This window comes from Lethenteron reissneri, chromosome 20 (assembly GCF_015708825.2).
Source record: "Lethenteron reissneri isolate LAM-NWPU_2019-01 chromosome 20, ASM1570882v1, whole genome shotgun sequence".
Lineage (NCBI taxonomy): Eukaryota > Metazoa > Chordata > Hyperoartia > Petromyzontiformes > Petromyzontidae > Lethenteron > Lethenteron reissneri.
Window position 1 is genome coordinate 13,417,980 of NC_083798.1, and position 18,395 is coordinate 13,436,374.

An 18,395-nucleotide genomic window follows, 5' to 3' on the forward strand; every position below is an offset into this window, starting at 1 on the left:
CAACAAATGCAGTGATACTGGGAGACCCTGGGGAGAACTGGAAAGTAAAACGTGATTTTATTTCATTTCGCTCTTTGAACACATTGGCAATTGTGAATGTTTGTTGTCACCAACCCTGGGCATGCAAAGCTGTCACACAAATCCAAAATACCAAAATACCTGTTCAAAATCACTGGCAATTCCTCTTGCAAGTCATTGTTGATCTCCTCAAACACCTTTTGTGCCTTCAGGTAATCTTCTTCTGCCTACACCAAGATTATATTTGCACATCAACACATTTTACACCTCCAAAGACAGAGAGGCTTCATAGGTTATACTGACTATTTGGTACAGACATTGCAAATATTGACCCACGGAATGTTTGCTATTATTGCAATAACGTTCCAGTACCAGCTATGTGTTAAAAATATAAATATATGCAAATACAGCTCATTAGATAAGCAATTTTTCAAGTAATTTAACTGAACAATCTAAAAATGATTTCATCACCCTTCATAAGCCTGACCTTGAACATCTAAGCGGAGGCAAATCAAAGCCATGCTCGCTGGTCTTGGACTCCCCTAACGCGAATCAAGATGGAATAGAGCACACTGTTTGAATATGGGAAGTTGTATTTACCGTGTGCAAACTGGCATTGTTGATTAAAACATCAGGCCATTGATGAACTTCGGGGAAAAGGCATAAACAAGAAAGATGTTTACATTTTCATGCTGCACAATGTACCGCCATACACTACTGGAGTAAGAATAACGTTCTTTTTCTTAGGTTTTTTCGGTAAAGTCACGTAGGCTCAGCCTTTGTTATGCAGTCTATTCTTAGTCTTAAGCCTCACCTTACCATATTAATAAAAAGTATGCGGCCCTTGCCCCACCACCTTCTCCAACCATTATATAAACGGAGTGGTAGCTCCTGCAATCTCTCATTTACTTGATACAGCTGTCGTGGCTGTGACGGTACCACCTGAAGACGGAAGCTTGTGTTGCCTCCGAAACGTCGTGATTTTTATTTTATTTTACTTTTTAATGTTTTTACCTACGTGACTTTACCGAAAAAACCTAAGAATATGAATCCTTGCAGTCACGAAAGCTTCAAATCTAGAAATAACGTTCTTTGTCAATCTACTGCTCGATGAAGCTCTTTCCATGCTGTAATGGTCATGAGGCTTTTTGACAATACAGTAAAACCTTGGATTGCGAGTAACTTGGTCTCGCAATCCAAGGTTTTACTGTACTTCTCTACACGGATCAGTGTGGGCTTATCAAGGGAAAGGCCCAGAACTGGTTCAGATACCACCCGCGACTGACGTTAGCGGTGGCCGTGAATCGAATTCAGGTCTCCGGGTTCGAAACGCACTGCGATAACTACTGTGCCACTTATCCACCTCTGCACTACTATCATAGGCGGAGTTTAACTTCTATATTTGGGGAGGCAGGGGTTCACTTTGTCCCTCACATAAGGAATCGCACGTAATTAATTAAAAATCTTAATTGTTAACTATTGAAAATAAATGTATTAAGGTGTCCAGTTTGGAGGGGCATTGGGCCCCCCATGCACCCCCCCCTTAAACTCCGCCCATGACTACCATACAAAGTTAAAATGTATTACAGACCATTGTGAAAGCTAAACCGCACATCTTAAATTATAGGTAGGAAGGCAAAATACTCAGACACTTCTTCTGGTGACACGTGACTTACGTACTGTAATTTATAACCATTCTGTTTTGGTCATGGGGATTGCTTAACTATACTTCACCATGCTGACAAGTGCGGGTTGGTGAAGAGCGTGGTAGGATCAGAACTCATTCAGATATCACGCACCGTTGATGTTAGCCAAACTGTAAACTCAAGTCACCGGTTTCATAGCATGGTGCACTAACCACTACCATGCATGTGACTTAACAGAGATGACTGAAGTGTACTATCTCACACACACACCATCATGTGGGTTTCCGTAGAACTTGGCCACCCCTCCATATTTACAGCACTTCACTCGGTCAGTCAGATAGCTGAGGGACAATTTTGAAAAAGCTACTGGAAGAGTAGGCAAGGAAAAAAATCCAGCCAGATCAAGAGTGTAGAGCTTGGCATCTCAAGCATTTTACAAACTCATGAAGATGGAATGTATTCTATGGCACGAAATGGAACATCAAAAAAGCACACCCCGACATTAATGCTGAAACTGCACATCACAGGAGCCTTTTGGTACAAATTGAGCAACATTCAATATGTGCGAGGAAAATTATTGCACGCAAAGTGTTTAGTCTCTTTGTGATCACCATGTCAAAAAAAGTAATCTGGTATGAAAAATAATTATATAATATAAAAAACACTGCTCAAAAGGCACCGCACATTCAAAGACAGCTTCGAGGTTCTTAGGTTCTTTCGGTAAAGTCACGTAGGTAAAAAAATATTAAAATTTATAAAAGTAAAATAAAAATAAAATAAAAATCACGACGTTTCGGAGGCAACATAAGCTTCCGTCTTCAGGTGGAACCGTCACAGCACGATAGCTGTATCAAGTAAATGAGAAATTCTAAGAGATACTACCCCGTATATAGAAGACGGAAGCTTGTGTTGAAGACAGAAGCTTGTGTTGCCTCCGAAACGTCGTGATTTTTCTTTTATTTTTTATTTTATTTGTATTAATTTTAATATTTTTTTACCTACGTGACTTTATCGAAAGAACCTAAGAATATGAATACTTGCAGTCACGAAAGCTTCAAATCTAAAATTAAAACAGCTTCAAGGGTTAGGCAAAGGCATGCACACAATAGAGCCCGGCACTTCTTATAACTATGATGAATGTGAATGGAAATGTTATTTAGGACAAGGAAAGGTAAAGAGTTGAAAATGGGACAATGTTTGAGGCACGATGTACAGAATGATCAGGGGGAAGACCGATGCGTCACCTGGTTTTTGAGGAGGTTTGTCTGGGCAATGAGATGGGCCTGGATTTTTCCCTGACACCACTGAGGCGCAGCTTTTTCGAGCAGCAAGACCGGCTGACGGACACAGACGACACGAGACAACAGAGACGGCAAGGGGAGGACTTTACGATGCGACCGTGCATACACCGCTTGCCCCTACTGCCACCACAAAATCTCACTTTGAGCCCGAGCTTTGGTTATACACTGAGTAACTATTTGTTTCTGGGTAGTAAGTGTTATTTCCTAATTGCTTATGCCTTAAAAGTACAGAACATGGCTATTATTCCCCACAAACTTTGCTTTTATGACCAGGACAGTGATATTTTGAAATTTACCTATTTTTCAGAACATTCTAGATAGATTCAGTGCTGAGTAAACTTGGAGTAACTTCTCGAACATTCTAGGACTTTTCAGTAATATAAATAGTAGTATAAATACAGGGGCCTTAAGCCCACCAGTTCAGTTTCGTTCCAGCTGCCTAAGTGGATACATATCTGCATTTTTCTGAGATGGCATCAAGAGGCTGCAAGCATCCGGCAGACGCATTTTGCTATTTCTAGATTTGAAGCTTTCGTGACTGCAAGGATTCATACTCTTAGTTCTTTCGGTAAAGTCACGTAGGTAAAAAATGAAATTAATAAAAATAAAACAATAAAAATCACGACGTTTCGGAGGCAACACAAGTCTCCGTCATCAGGTGGGACCGTCACAGCCAGATTTGCTGCATTTTATTGTTTTATTTTTATTAATTTCATTTTTTACCTACGTCACTTTACCGAAAGAACTAAGAGTATGCAATTTTGCTATGACCGCGGCAATTTATCAAGACAAGAGCGTAAAAGTACTCTGTGGAAGCATCTGCTAAGATGTGTGAGGCCTACAAGGCATATTTTGGCATGCCTGTCAGGGATCAAGACAAACCCTGGGCACCTCATTTCAGCTGCAAGCAATTAACACAAACTCTGGAAGGTAAGATGGACAAATGGTTTCTCAGAATTTTATGTTATAAAATTTTTTTAAAAATGTACATTGTAAAAGTTTTTAATTTTAAAATGTTTTACAATTTTCAATGTTATTGAAAAAATATATCATGAAAAATGTTGCGAGCATTTCTTACACATTAGTCATGGTTGAAATGTATTCTTGTAGGATGGTACAGAGGGGAAAAGAGAGCCATGAATTTCACTATCCCAAGAATTTGGCGGGAACCCAGTGACCACTCAAGCAACTGCTACTTCTGCATGGTGGACCCTTCCAGACGTCGGACTGGCAAGAATGCACCTGCTATCACGTATCCGGACCTTCCTTCATCCATCGCCCCGCTGCCACACTGCCAAGAACTCCCTGTACCCACTCCTCCAGAGAGAGAGAAGCCGCCTTTAGAAGAGACGAGCAAGTCAGAGAGCGAGGAAGACGTTGTAGATCCAGATGACAATTTCAGAGGTGGAGCTGAGGAGAGAAACCCATACTTCCCCAACCAAAAAGACCTCAACGACTTGATCAGAGATCTTGGTCTCACAAAGTCCAATGCTGAGCTTTTGACGTTGAGGCTCAAGCAGTGGAACTTGTTGGATAAAAGTGTGCAAGTCGCAGATCAGAGGAAGCGTCACCAACATTTTTGCAGCTTCTTCACCCGTCAAGATGGGCTCTGCTTCTGCCACAATGTGACCAGTCTGTTCGAGGCAATCGGAATCGCCTGTAACCAGAATGAGTTGTGCCTCTTCATTGACAGCTCATCCAGGAGCCTCAAAGCTGTGCTGCTCCATAATGGTAACAAGTACCCATCTCTTCCCCTGGCTCACTCGGTAAACCTCAAAGAGGATTACAACAGCATCAAGACCTTGCTGGACGCCTTGAAGTATGATGAGTATAGCTGGGAGGTCATCGGAGACTTCAAAATGGTGGCATTCCTGATGGGTCTCCAAGGCGGTTTTACCAAGTTTGCCTGCTATCTTTGCCTTGGGACAGCAGAGGCACCAAGGTGCACTACCGCAGGTGGGACTGGCCACAGCAGACCGAGTTCTCTGTGTGGAGGAACAACTTCAAGGGGAAGCCACTGGTGGACCCCCGTAAGGTGCTGATTCCACCACTGCACATCAAATTGGGCCTTATGAAATAATTTGTCAGAGCTGTAGATAAGGAGTCGGCAGCCTTCAAGTACCTTCAAGACTTCTTCCATAAGCTGTCTGAGGCAAAGGTCAAAGCCGGACCACATATAAAGAATATCCTGGAGTGCAATTAATTCCCCAAGAGGCTCACTAGTAAGGAAAAAGTGGCTTGGGACAGCTTTGTCACAGTGGTTCGTGGCTTCCTGGGCAATCACAAGGTCGAAAAATATGTGGAGCTGGTTGAGACTCTGGTGTAAAACTACGGCACAATGGACTGTAGGATGTCCCTCAAAGTCCATATCCTTGATGCTCATCTTGATAAATTCAAGGAGAACATGGGAGCGTACTCAGAGGAGCAAGGCGAGCGCTTCCACCAGGATATACTGGACTTCCGCTACCAAGGACAGTATAACGAGAACATGATGGGAGACTACATTTGGGGGCTGATTCTTGAAAGTGAATTACAGTATAATCGTAAATCTCGAAAAACTACTCACTTCTAAATCTTTTGTAGTCATTTGTGTATTACTTTAGCATAAATACATGTACATTTTTATTCATATGTCGGTTTTATCTGACTTTATGTGAACGAAAAGACACAAATTCGCCCGTTTTCTCATTGAAAAGAGGTAAATTTCAAAATATCACTGTCCTGGTCACAAAAGCAAAGTTTGTGGGGAATAATAGCCATTTTCTATACTTTTTAGGCATAAGAAATTCAGAAATAACACTTACTACCCAGGAACAAAAATTGTATTACATAGTGTTACGAAGGAGAGGAAAAATAGCAAAGCAAATCCAGGCATAGTTGTCAAGACTAAAATCTAAATGCTATTCATCAATATTCAATATTTTTGGATTCCCCATAAGCCACATCCATGACCTTTTTCTTGAGAAAGCCAACATGTTTAAATTAAAATGAGTGGTCTGAAAAGGATGGCATGAGCACATTCAAATTATTTTATAAATGCTACATCTTGCAAAGGCTACAGGTAGGACCAAGACTCCGGTAGTTTCTACCTTTGCTACTTTGACATCTTCCTTTTTCTTGGTGCCCTGCAGTGACTCAAGGTGGTGTCTGGCACTGTCATAGTCCACCAGCTTCCGTCCACGTTTGGAAATGCGTGACTTCAAAGACAGACATAATAACAGCAAGTTAGTTAATTACACTTTACATCGCAAAACCTGTGTCATAGCTCTCCAATGTGTTTTCTGGTTGTGATGTGTGTTGTTCGACAGGATGTCTGATGTTTCACTTCACGAGCTGATAGCATTTTCAGTTCCTTAATAATGAACAAAATCTCCCAAGATGCAGGAGACAAACGTGGGACATGATGCCTGAAGGATTGAGAAAAAGTAGCTCCCAGAATCAAGTGGAAGCTCCAGCACGTGGAACGAGATGCGTTGGATCATCGTGTTGAGCAACGCCTGACACAAACCTTCACGTTTATAATAATTGTCTTACTAGAGGTGGAGGCAATTCAACAAGTGGAGGAAATGTAACATGAACGGTTCGTTGATCGGTGATACCTTGATGTCGGGGAACTGTCCGAGGTACGTATCCAGAGTGAGGAGTGAGTTGTCAACCAGCTTCTCGTGAAAATCACCCCAGAGCTCATCGCTGTTCTGTACAAGATGCACGTAAGTGCACAGAGTCCACACGATTTACATAGCCAACATTAATAAAGTCAACATCATTTTAATAGTCAACATTATTTTAATGAGGCCATGGAGGTCAGGTTTGCTGCGCCATGTTTAATCTTATAATCTTTTCCCCTTAGTGTCCGTGCATACGAATTCAAAGAGAACATGTGCAGCATTGTAAATATACATAAATGGAGGGACAGTAAAATTATTTTGACAATGATTCAAAATGTTTCATTGCCCAGCCTAATTTTAGACTAATATAAGCTCTATCTATATTCACGTGATAATATTAATGTTACGATAATATACTGAGAAATTGTAAAAATATGTATTTACTCAACTGATTGTGTAGAGTTATAATAGCTGATAAACGAACGTGTTCACCGCTTATCATATGCACGGTATACATACCATTGCACTAAGTGTCTGTGGAGTACCTGTGATATATCCTGTACATCTTCTTTTCCATGCCAGTCAGGTTCATAAATATCTTGAAGGGTTTCGTTCATCTTCTTTGAAGATTCATGCATTGCTGCAGAGATATAATCCACACTGGAAACTTGACAGCAATAATATATTTTTTTTTTATAGAGCACTCTCTTTTAACCCGGAGCGTAGCAGAGTGCTTTACACGTAATAAGTGACTTACGTCACATCTCAATAATTTCAAAGGGCACCCCTCGTGGCAGTTGTCCCAGTGCAGCAGAAGAAGACTCGGCACCCGGCCTGCAAGTAGGCATTCGTCTGCCAGTCGTGAGCAATGATTGGTACGTGTAATTCCGGTATAGACCTTTCCTCGATAACATCAGATTTCTGACATGTTTGTTTGTTAGCTGCACCGCATTGTCTTATTAAGAACAAGTGCCTCAAGACAAAGAAATACCTTGGTATTCCACCATTGGAACCTCATTTGCCAGTAAAAAATATGATAATTGTTTTTTTACCCTTCTATCTGGCAATAAAACTGACACCTTTTTTACAAGGAGTCATGTTTGCATAGACCACAATACCTGCAGTCATAATGCAATAAAAAACATAACGTTTTGTTATGCGGTGCAGCTAACCACAATACCTGCAGTCATAATGCAAACAAAAAACATAACTTTTTGTTTGCATTATGACTGCAGGTATTGTGGTCTATGCAAACATGACTCCTTGTAAAAAAAGGTGTCAGTTTTGTTGCCAGATAGAAGGGTAAAAAAATAATTATCATACCTTGGTATTATTTTACCTGGTAACCGGGGATAATTCATTGTGTGTGTTACAATGAATGAGAAATTTGCAGGAATTTGTAACATTGTGGTATTTACCTTTCACAGCCGTAAGGTAGCCTCGTAGCTCTTTCTGTAATCGGCTTCCCTCGTTCTATGCAGGAGAAGGAAAAAAAACACTGAAAGTGAGCACACCAAACTCTTAAACCAACATACTCTTAGTATTTTCGGTAAAGTCACGTAGGTAAAAAATGAAATAAAAATAAATAAAAATAAAATAATTAAAATCACGACGTTTCGGAGGCAACACAAGTCCCCGTCAACAGGTACGACCGTCACAGCCAGATTTGCTGTATCAAGTGAGGCAGGGATTCCAAGATGCAAGCTCTCCCCCTTAACTTGTATTTAAGAACTTGCATCTTGGAATCCCTGCCTCACTTGATACAGCAAATCTGGCTGTGACGGTCCCACCTGATGACGGAGACTTGTGTTGCCTCCGAAACGTCGTGATTTTTATTAATTTATTTTTATTAATTTTAATTTCATTTTTTACCTACGTGACTTTACCGAAAAAACTAAGAGTATGAATCCTTGCAGTCACGAAAGCTTCAAATCTAGTCTCAAACCAACACCCATAACCATTACACTGTTGCACTTTTGAATGATAACAGTGATATTATGTCATCCGTTTGAAATGCATACATTGCATGGGATGTTTATTCATGCCAATACTGTAAAATTACTTAACAAGCAGTCACAAATTTTCAATCTTAAGCCTCAGTGCTTTCAACATTCTTTCTGGCTTTTTTAATGTACAGAATTAGCAGGTCACAGCAACACAATTACATAGAGGAATCATCCTTTTGGGCCATCCATTAAATGCATTACCTCAAATCAACAACAACACAATTAAAAGTAATGAAGTTAAACGGTTCAATCATGTGTTTGTTTAGAATAAGCTCATGCCAATACGTGTTAAACTAATTTATCCAAGTGCTTAATGTGATGTGACAAGCGTGCTGTCTTTCCGTGCTGCCAAGGTGTGTGTGTGCATGTTTGCTCAGGCTGCATTCCCTGTGTTTCTTGCCACTGCCTTGCTAAGCCGTGAACCCGATGTCATCACATTTATAGAGCCGAGCAATCAAACGCCCGTCTTATGCAATTACTATAATAAATGGTTCTGACTGTTGAGTTTGGAGAGGTTGAGTGTTGAGTTAATTTCACCTACTGAGATTTCGACCATCTGCTTTGAAGACAAGAAAGTGCCTGACCCTGTTAATTGTGGTTTCTTTGAAAATGTAAGATATTTTTCTTTGAGTCAAAAGTCCTATTAATGCATGGTGGGGGTCAGGGGGGCAGTGCTCGAATTACCTTTCTATACTCGAGTCACGTCCACATTCCTCACATCTCATTCCACCGCATCATCCTTCCATCTCACCCCAGTTCTCCCCTCTACTCCTTCTGCCCTGCATCGATGGCACCTTCATAGCCCTTTTCAATGCATTCGCTTCGTTTATTCTCAGCCCGTGCGCAAATTTCTAAATCTAGCCTCCCAAAACTCCTCGATACCATGAATATCCCCACTGTTAACTTCTTAATTCCTCCTCGTTTACCCTTTAGAGATATTCCCAAATTCCAGATATTCCAAACTTTCCATATTACTTAACTGCCTATTTTAGCAAGACCCTCCCAAAGAGGACACAATGGAAACAAGGCCACAGAATAGCTATGCCGAAATCAGGAATTGGCATATTTTGCTATTAATATATTGTGTGTACTTGTTAGATTGCTTATTTCAAGTACTGTATGTACAATCACTGTTGTCCCACATTTAGCTGTGATACATACATACTGTTTGTTGAAGTTTTGCACTTGTTCTTCAAACTGTACATCCTTCGTCTCATCCGCTTTTCCCAACTTCTGCAGGACCTGCAAAAAAACGTGCGTTACATCACCGTATAAAAAAACGACAGGCTATTTGTATAGCTAAAATTACAACGGCACTTAAATTGCAACTTTTAATTACTAATCATGATTACATAATTACAATTTCATTAACCTTTGAAAGAAGCTAAAGAGCCAGCAGTCATTACCATTAATGACACAAATATTCACACTCCGAATTCATCATGCGACTAGACGTGCCTTTCAAATGCTCTTACGATGCAAGAGATCTTGCGATTACTCACCGCACAGAATTATGTACGTGATTAATAATGCTTAGCAAATACTTTGATTACATTAGCCCTCAAATCGATGTTTTATCAGGCAGCATTCAAGTCTGTTTATATTAAATCGATGGCGTAAACACGTGACACACCGTTGTCAAATTCGATTACAGTATGCGGTTTGTGCTTGACATTGGTGAACTCTTACAGAATTGTGCCTGCGCATGTTAAATACAGCAATGTATAACACGTCCGTATCAAGTAAATCGTATTTTAACCTTCTTCAATGACACAATAATTAATCTCTTCCAGTTCCAATTTTATTCCTCTATCAGCACAGTATCTCTGGCATGACAGCATTGTACAGGCTACTAATCAACGCGCAGTTAGAGAGCCTTGTTATAACATCCGTCTGGTACAGCGAAGCACTCATGCGCCACTAGCTTGTTTAAATTCTTGAATACCATTAGTTATTTTCCTTTACGCCGGAGATAATTTACACGTGAAACCACGTGTAAATTTGCCTTGATTCTATTATAAACATGTTTACTTAGAAGGATATTTGACTATTCCCTCAGATGTAATTTATCCTTTCCAAAAGTAAATTAAATTTGCAGTCTGCCTTGGCCTCAGCCGTCAGGACTGGTCTTTCCTCATTAACGACTTGCCTCTCACACTTACTCGACTGAGAAAGAGTAATTCAGCCTCCATGGACCACCACCCACTGTGTATCTAAGCTGCGAATAAAAACAACACAACGGCGGTCCGTGGCTCCAGGTTTAGGAGGCAACTTAGTCTGCCTCGCGTTTTACGTTGTCAGGCGAGACTGCGTACACGTGGATTAATTGAGAAACTGCAATGTGCCGGCGGTGGCTTCACCATGTTCCTCCAAAAAATATATCCTGAAGCAGAAGATTATTGCTGGATACAAATGTGATTTTGTAGCTGTGTTCCTTACCTGTATATTGATATTCAGTGCTAATGTGCCATTTTATTGAGGGTCTACTGTGTGTTACCATGATACGGTCTGAGACCACTTTGTTGTTATTTTTGCTGCCTTGCCCAAGCTTGATAAATGGGATGTATATAATTAATTGTCTGATTTATTTATATTAAGTGATTTGCTCACCTTTTTCTCTATTTTGCACTCCTATAGTGTTTTGTATTTTTTGCTGTTGTAACTTGCAGACCCGCCCACACTGGACATCTGTGAAAAAGAGCTTCATAGCTCATCGGATTCCCCCAGTCTAAATAAAGATTCTGATTATGAAGAGGACCTATGGACTCACCCAGAGTCTCAAAAAGAAACCGAAATGAAACTCAGATGTGCTAGCAGTGGCTTCATCCATCACCTCTTTCTCCAGCAGGTGGGCACAGGCATCCCACGTAGCTTCTCATGAAAATTGCTGATGGAAGCACAGCACTTATGCATTATCATCATCACCACACATTGTCTTTGTGTTCCAGTAATCAATTAGTCCATCTGTAGGAGTCATTATCACATGAGGCTGGAAACTACCGAGGAGGATTTTGTTGCCTCTTCAACCTGGAGCCACGAAGTATCACTGGTGATACAATACGCATCAAAAGTGGGCCGATTCGTCATGCATTGTCAATGCCTATGGCAATAGACCTCAACCTAGATCTAATGACAACTGACATCTCAATCGTATGCAAACCGAGCATAAATTTACATGTAACTCAGGCAATTTGTTCATCACATATCTCAGTATTGATCGGCATGGGCATCTACGCATTAGGGGCTGCAAACATTCAATGCACTTCTAACATTCAAAATGTAACAAAAATAATAATGCATGTGCTTCACTACTCATTCTAAATAATGACACATGGTTAGGTGACGAGGACAGGAAGTTGCATAGGAAACAAGCAAAAAGGCATTTTTATTTCCATATTCTCACTTCCATTGCCATCACCACCAGCCACAGCCAAGTCTCCCTACCGCGACAACACATATATGATCCCTGGCACCGCCATTACCTCCACCTGCTCAAGTCCAGGTTTAAGACCTTCCACCTTCCATTCTGCTTACGACCGTTTATCTCTCAGTCTCTCTGTGAACTTTCCTCGCTCACGTGATTTCTTTTTTGCTCCGTTTTGTTTAACTGCAGCTTCCAACTGCGTTACCCTTCTGTCCCCGATCCCCTTGATGCACACACTCCTCCTCCAGCACAGAATCCCAAATTGTACTGCACTTCTGTGGTATGCTCCTCTTCAGCAAAACGGCCACCAATTCCAATAACGAATGCAAGCACACGCACTCATTAGGTTTCCTCTTTTCGTTTCTCCATCATTGCTCCCCCACACGTGTTCACGCTTTTGTGCATTGCCATAGCAATACAAATTTGGGTTCCCAATCGTCAACATTCGTGTGGGGTAAAAACCCCGTGGATTTGGTCACGAGAATCCCAATAATGTGGGATTTATTAGGCTTTGTTTTCTGTATGGTAGGGGATAAAGTATGCGATTGCTACAAGCTGTGACGTTTTCCTTCATCTTGGTGTTTAATTATGAAACGTGCAATCCCCCGTGAGCCAAACTACAGGGTGTTTGTCCATGAAGGTAACATCCATCCATTATTCAAGAATTATAGTTGGACAGAAGTTTAAGCTAGGTCGATAAAACTACACGTAAACACTTGGTCGTGTGACGATATGATCGTTTGAGTGTTATCCCTTTAAACCTCCCACGTGTCCACAATGACGTTGTCAAATCACATTGTATGGAGATGAGAGACACAGGTGTTTGAAAATTCATCAAATGCTTCTGTTATGTGCTTTGAAGAGCACTCGTTTGGTTTTAAAAGGTTGAAGCACATTGTATAAGGAAAACGATGCCTGCATTTCAACCACGCAGTTCATACCGCTGTACGTTGATAGTTGTTCAATAATGGATTGCTTTGATGGGCAAACCACCATGCAAGCTTGCTTGGGCTACGTTGTCAGCAAAGGACGATCGGTGCAGCAATATCCATCATTGTCCTGTCTGTCCTATGCTTCAACCTCTATACTCCCACTTTGACCAACCCGCACAGCGTGGGTGGCCCTCTCTTACAGCACTATACACTATTGACACAAGGGCTGTAACATGCACAGGCACAAAAGTGCATTGATATACCTTTACGGACACCCCGTGGACATGGTACACGCGCATCTCACCATGATGACAGAGATTAACTCCCCCAGGTTGCTAACAGGGGGCATTAAAGCAGCTCCGCTTCTGATGGAACATATGGATTGTATCCAAAGGGGTCACGTAAGCAAGCGGTGTGAAAAGCATGCACGTGTAAAAATAGCAGCAGTTACGTCAGCCGATTGGATTCCGTGTGACATTCAATCTATGGCTTCTCAGATTGGATTAGTGCATACCAAGACTAAGATACGCAAATAACATGAACTGACGGCGTATTTAATACAAATAAATTACAGCGTGTCCTCTTCACTCTACGTAAGACTGGGGAGATGCCATGTGACTAGTAACAAAACAAATGCAATGTTGGGCCCAACATTGGCATGAGGTTGGAACCGTTGGTCCATCATTGGCCCAACGTTCCATGTTTACTTTGAAGTAGCCAAGGCTGTAGGGAGATATTTTCCGAATGAGGTCTGTCGAGTGTGGAAATATGTTCCAGGACAGACCGGCTGAAATTAACGACTGAATACACAGGGTGATCCTCATTATAGATATCCCACTAAAATAAATGTGGAAAATTATGGGAAAAATATTTCAATGCATTTCCATGTCACCACCCACCAATCTGACAATACAACATGCACGTAATGTATTCCACCGTAAGATATGGAGCCATCGCGTCCCCAATATGCAATCACCTGTTGATAAGTGGGTCATCAGAAATCAGTGGGGTATCTATAAATGGATAATCTGCAGTACCGCAAAGCAGTTCTCGGCGGAGCTGCGGAGCGGTGGCTCGCGAACTAAACCCCAGTTCGATTCCCAGCCGTGGCCAACATCAGTGGCGAGTGATATCTATAAGAGGTCAGGGGCTCCCTCTTCTTTCACCAAACCACACTGATTAGTGACATGGGGGGGGGGGTGTCTTCATCTTCCAAACAGCGGTTTTCGACAAAAAGGTTGGAAATTATTAAAGCCATAATACAATTTCACCATGACAGTACCATGCACTGGATGTAGTACGCAAATGTTTGGTAATATTAATATCCACAAGAGGCCACGGTGTGTACAATGCAGGATATATAATTATTTGCAATATACGGTACTCCTTATTCATTCATTGCAGTGTATCGTAATCATAGCACCATCGTACAGAATTTGCAATTGGGAATCGCCAGGATAAAAGGCCAGTCGTCCGCCACACGTGTGCAGCAAAGCACTTTAATGCAATTCAGCTCCGTGCACACGACAAGACGGCGATGTTGGAATGAGTCGAGCGCATACCAAACATTTAATTACGATCACGGGGAGTTCATTCATCTGTCCAACCCCGTGGCGTAGCGCGGCGTTCAGAAATGCACTACTTAATCTGCTGCTACAGAGCAGAATTAATTTACGTGCAATGCCACCAAATGCTAACACTAAGATTGTTTAAAATGTATGCAAAAAAAAAGAAGTGTGTGTTATTTGCGCAGAAACAGCTGGGAGAGAGAGAGTAAGAGCAGTATTTTGTTCCTTTGTGCACATCACAGCCGACGTTTCCTCCCGTGCACTCATTCATTCGCGTTCCTCGATTCATTCTTGCGAGTAAAAGGCGTGCCCCCTCTCGACAAACACGACAGCCCTGGCCACGTCGTCAGCATTGCTTCACAGATTGCAACAATGCGAGTGCATCCACCGGTGGCATTGTTCCCAACAAATTGCAACAATGCGGCAATTCACACTCAAACACGAATCCATTCTCCCGTTGTGCATCACCACTCCCATCATGCGCTTGCTCCCCATTCATTAAGTCGCTCGCTCGCTCATTCGCTCCTGGATTCGTTCGTGTGATGATGGCGTGCATCCCTCCACACACACGCACAGGTCACGCACATACACACAAGGTGTCGGCTGCTGCCCGACCTGTCTGTACCTTCTCCTGGGCTCTGCTTATGCGTTTCTTCGCATTTTTCGCGAATATGCCAGTGCTGGTCTTGCCCGGATCCGCCATCACGACTCCTCCTCTTCCACCACCTCCTCTCCTCCTCCTGCTCCGCTTCACCCTTTATTCCTGCACGGCGGCGGGGGCTTTATTTGTTTTGTTTAATTATTTACTCCGAATAGAATCGCTTCTTAGCGATCCACGGCCGGATCGGGCATTAGCGAAAAGCAAATTGTTTTGGACGCGCTGGCAGCTGATGCGATGATGTAGCCACGTTACGATCGCAGTCCCCTTCATGTGTTGAGACGAATAGGTCCCGAATACTTACGTCGTCTGTATTGCCTTTGAACAAGCTGTTGGGAAGCAGTGCTCTTAGCGAACACTTATATATAGGCATAGATGCTTGCTCTGGCTGTTGATGTTTGACACACCACGACAGGTACTGATTTTAATGCCGAGTCAACCTATGCGAGGTCCAGGGCCGGTGCAGATGTTCGCCGCTGATGTTAGCCGTGGCTGGGAATCGAAATGGGTTTGTAGCGTAGTGCATTAACCACTACACCGCTACGTTTTCCAGAATTACCAATGTAAGTGGCAACAAAGTTGCGTATGCCTAGGACAGCGATTGAGGGCAGACCCACAATCAAAAAGACCCAAATCAGAAAGAGAGCAGGTTGTTTGTCGTGCTTTAGAATGCCGAACTTTTATACTGAAATGTAACATTGCAATGTGCCCCATAACGTTTTTTTTTTCAAGCGGTCAATGCTGTCAGCTATGTGTGGCACGGTTCAGACACACCACGGTCATTAACGATGAATACTGTGATCGAACATAACCTAAAACGTGCGCAAAGCATGGAGAGATGCATGCCTGAATTACATTGAGATACAGAGGAACGCACGCATCGGAGAACGTACGCAATTTAGGAGACATCATCCTTAAAAAATAAAATAGGTCCGCTGGAAGGGATGGTGGCCGATGGTCAATAATAACGGAGCGGCAGCTACGGAATGGAAGGCGTTCCTTAGGATGACCCCCGGTTGTGGAGATTGAGTGCCGAGATCGGTTCGTGTGCAGGTGCTGTATGGATTGTTGTATCACCGGATCGTGAGAAGTGTCAGCGGCTCAAGAAGGCCTTCATCCAGCAGTGGATTGATCATGACTGATGATGACAATTCAATGAAAAAAGAGCGTTTAAATCGGTTGTTCCAACTGATTCAGTCGGTAACTTTTCGTGTTGTTTGCTGTCCTTCCCCCGTATCAGCAGGCACAATCTATGTTTATTATTGGATGAAGGCCGTGTTTCTTGGTCGTGTAATTTTATTATTTCAATAGTACATCGGATAGTTTCCCCGATAATTACGCTCTCAAACCACAAATTAAAGATAATTAAAACATATGCATCAATAACAAGCCACGAAGATAAATGCGTCACGCATGTTAATCCAACGATATTCAGTTGATCACGGGACTGTTTACATCGTGACAGCATCTCATTAACGACAGCGAGGGCATTTTTATCGGAACAAATCGTTTTTTTATTTAACACGGTTACATCATTGTGATGTTATTCAGAGTATAGTCCAATTATATATTGAATTACTTCGTGGCAATTCACACCATACAAACATATTTGGGTTGTAAATAAATTACCATTTTAGGACAATTAAGAGTGGCGGTAGCATGTTCAGTTCCATTTATAAGGAATCCTATTGATGTATAACATCGCGTTTTGTGCTGTAAATTAAATTGGATCACAAGCAATTACAAATACTGTGCTCATTTGGCTACACACTCCAAACATTGTGAATATTATTAAATGCAACAGTGTCAGTTATTCATCACTCTTGTGGAATTCCCATAGCCCAATCAACGAGAGGATTACATAAAAACTCTCCTTTGTCCATTACACTGCTTTAATGCAAATTCTCCAGGAAACCCAGGAAGTCGGGCCACTGCATACTTCCGCCTTGCCTCCAAACCGGAGTCCAACCAAACATGAGCTGGGGAAATACCAAATACGAGAGCAATAGTAGCCATCGCCATCATTAACCATGATCAAATCCACTGCTGGATGAAGGTCACCACAAGCTGTCATCGTCTCACATGGGTTTGCTACGCAACAATCCATCTATCTCATACACAGCGTCTCATTTCATTGCTCCATCTTCTTTGTGGTCGTCCTCTCGAGCATGTTCTCTCTTTTGTATGTTGAACTCCTTTTCGCAAGAGCTGGGAACCCGTGCTTATCGGAGGTGTGGGGGGAGGCAGAGCCGGCCTAGCCACTAAGCGACCCTTGCAATTGCAAAGGGCCCCGTGGCCAGCAGAGGGCCCCCTAGAGTCACTGCTAGCGAGTGGGTGAAAAAAATCATACATCAAAGGGGCCTCCAACCAAATTTTGCTTAGGGCCCCCAAAGGTCTAGGGCCGGTTCTGGGGGGAGGTCAAGCTAAACACAAAAACAGTTCTAAAGAAATTAAAACTTGATTTGAAGCTTTCGTGACTGCAGGAATTACTCTTTGGTTCTATCGGTAAAGTCACATAGATAAATAAAATAAATTAAATAGAATACGACGTTTCGATTGCAACACAAGCAATCGTCATCAGGTAGAAAACAAACCAAGTGAACTTAGAAATAGAATGCAATCCAACACAGAAAGTCGGCTAACACAAGTCAGCACCTTACCTGGTTGATTATGTTTCTCCAAAATTGCTAAATTTGAGACAAAACACGGACACTTGGACACACAGACAGACAGAGGTTTCTGTGTGTCTATCTTGTGTATCTCTGTCTGTGTTGTCGCTCTCTCTGCTTGTGTCTGTCTGTGTGTCCCGTATTCTTTATCTAAAGAAATTCGTTTTGAATTTTGATGTAAAAGTTCATAGGTTCAGTGGCATCTGAATATCAGAAGAGCGTTCCAGACGGCTGCAGAAGCGCATCTGAAAGCGCGCGATACGGTGACCGTCTTTGTTTGATGGTTCGCCAAAAGCTGCTTGCGAGGATGACCGTAGCCTTGGTGAGGTTGATGCCGACTGACCAGACCACCAAGGGTATTGTGGTTCGTTTGCGGCAACGCACTTTGTGTGTAATGAGCGCGACCTCATAAAACAGGTGACTTTTCAGGCAATGGCCCTTTTCACATGGAAAGGCCAGAGGTAAGAGTTATTGTCATCCCAGCGTTTCACAATGCAACAATCCATTAAGCTCCTTGCACATAAGCCGGTCTAAATGCTCCATCTCCACAGCGGTCATATTTTTT

At 42.2% G+C, this 18,395-nt stretch overlaps 2 protein-coding genes across 8 annotated transcripts in view; one reads left to right on the forward strand and one right to left on the reverse strand.

Annotated features, from left to right (window-relative positions):
- Positions 1-15,638, reverse strand: part of LOC133344800 (myc box-dependent-interacting protein 1-like) — a 34,401-nt gene extending 18,763 nt beyond the window's left edge. The window contains exons 1-8 of one of the 4 annotated variants that reach the window (XM_061554996.1): positions 15,129-15,637; positions 9,741-9,821; positions 7,992-8,046; positions 7,119-7,213; positions 6,565-6,660; positions 6,055-6,162; positions 2,909-3,001; positions 160-245 (exon numbers count right to left, since the gene is read on the reverse strand). In XM_061554996.1, coding sequence (XP_061410980.1) covers positions 160-245; positions 2,909-3,001; positions 6,055-6,162; positions 6,565-6,660; positions 7,119-7,213; positions 7,992-8,046; positions 9,741-9,821; positions 15,129-15,206 — 692 coding nt within the window. In that variant the 5' untranslated portion in view covers positions 15,207-15,637. Of the gene's footprint in view, positions 1-159; positions 246-2,908; positions 3,002-6,054; positions 6,163-6,564; positions 6,661-7,118; positions 7,214-7,991; positions 8,047-9,740; positions 9,822-15,128 lie in introns of all 4 variants that reach the window. The other 3 variants (XM_061554995.1, XM_061554998.1, XM_061554997.1) reach the window with 3 other exon arrangements.
- Positions 3,422-13,526, forward strand: LOC133344802 (uncharacterized). 4 transcript variants are annotated; one of them, XM_061555001.1, is made up of 5 exons: positions 3,422-3,895; positions 4,076-5,000; positions 6,274-6,588; positions 7,273-7,448; positions 11,249-13,526. In XM_061555001.1, the coding sequence occupies exons 1-3, from the start codon at positions 3,793-3,795 to the stop codon at positions 6,320-6,322; spliced, it is 1,077 nt and encodes a 358-aa protein (XP_061410985.1). In that variant the 5' UTR covers positions 3,422-3,792; the 3' UTR covers positions 6,323-6,588; positions 7,273-7,448; positions 11,249-13,526. The 4 variants fall into 4 exon arrangements, with proteins under 4 accessions (XP_061410985.1, XP_061410986.1, XP_061410984.1 ...); XM_061555002.1 differs by lacking the exon at positions 7,273-7,448 and having other exon boundaries at positions 11,249-11,427; positions 12,257-13,526; XM_061555000.1 differs by lacking the exon at positions 7,273-7,448.
- Positions 15,639-18,395: the final 2,757 nt, after the last annotated feature.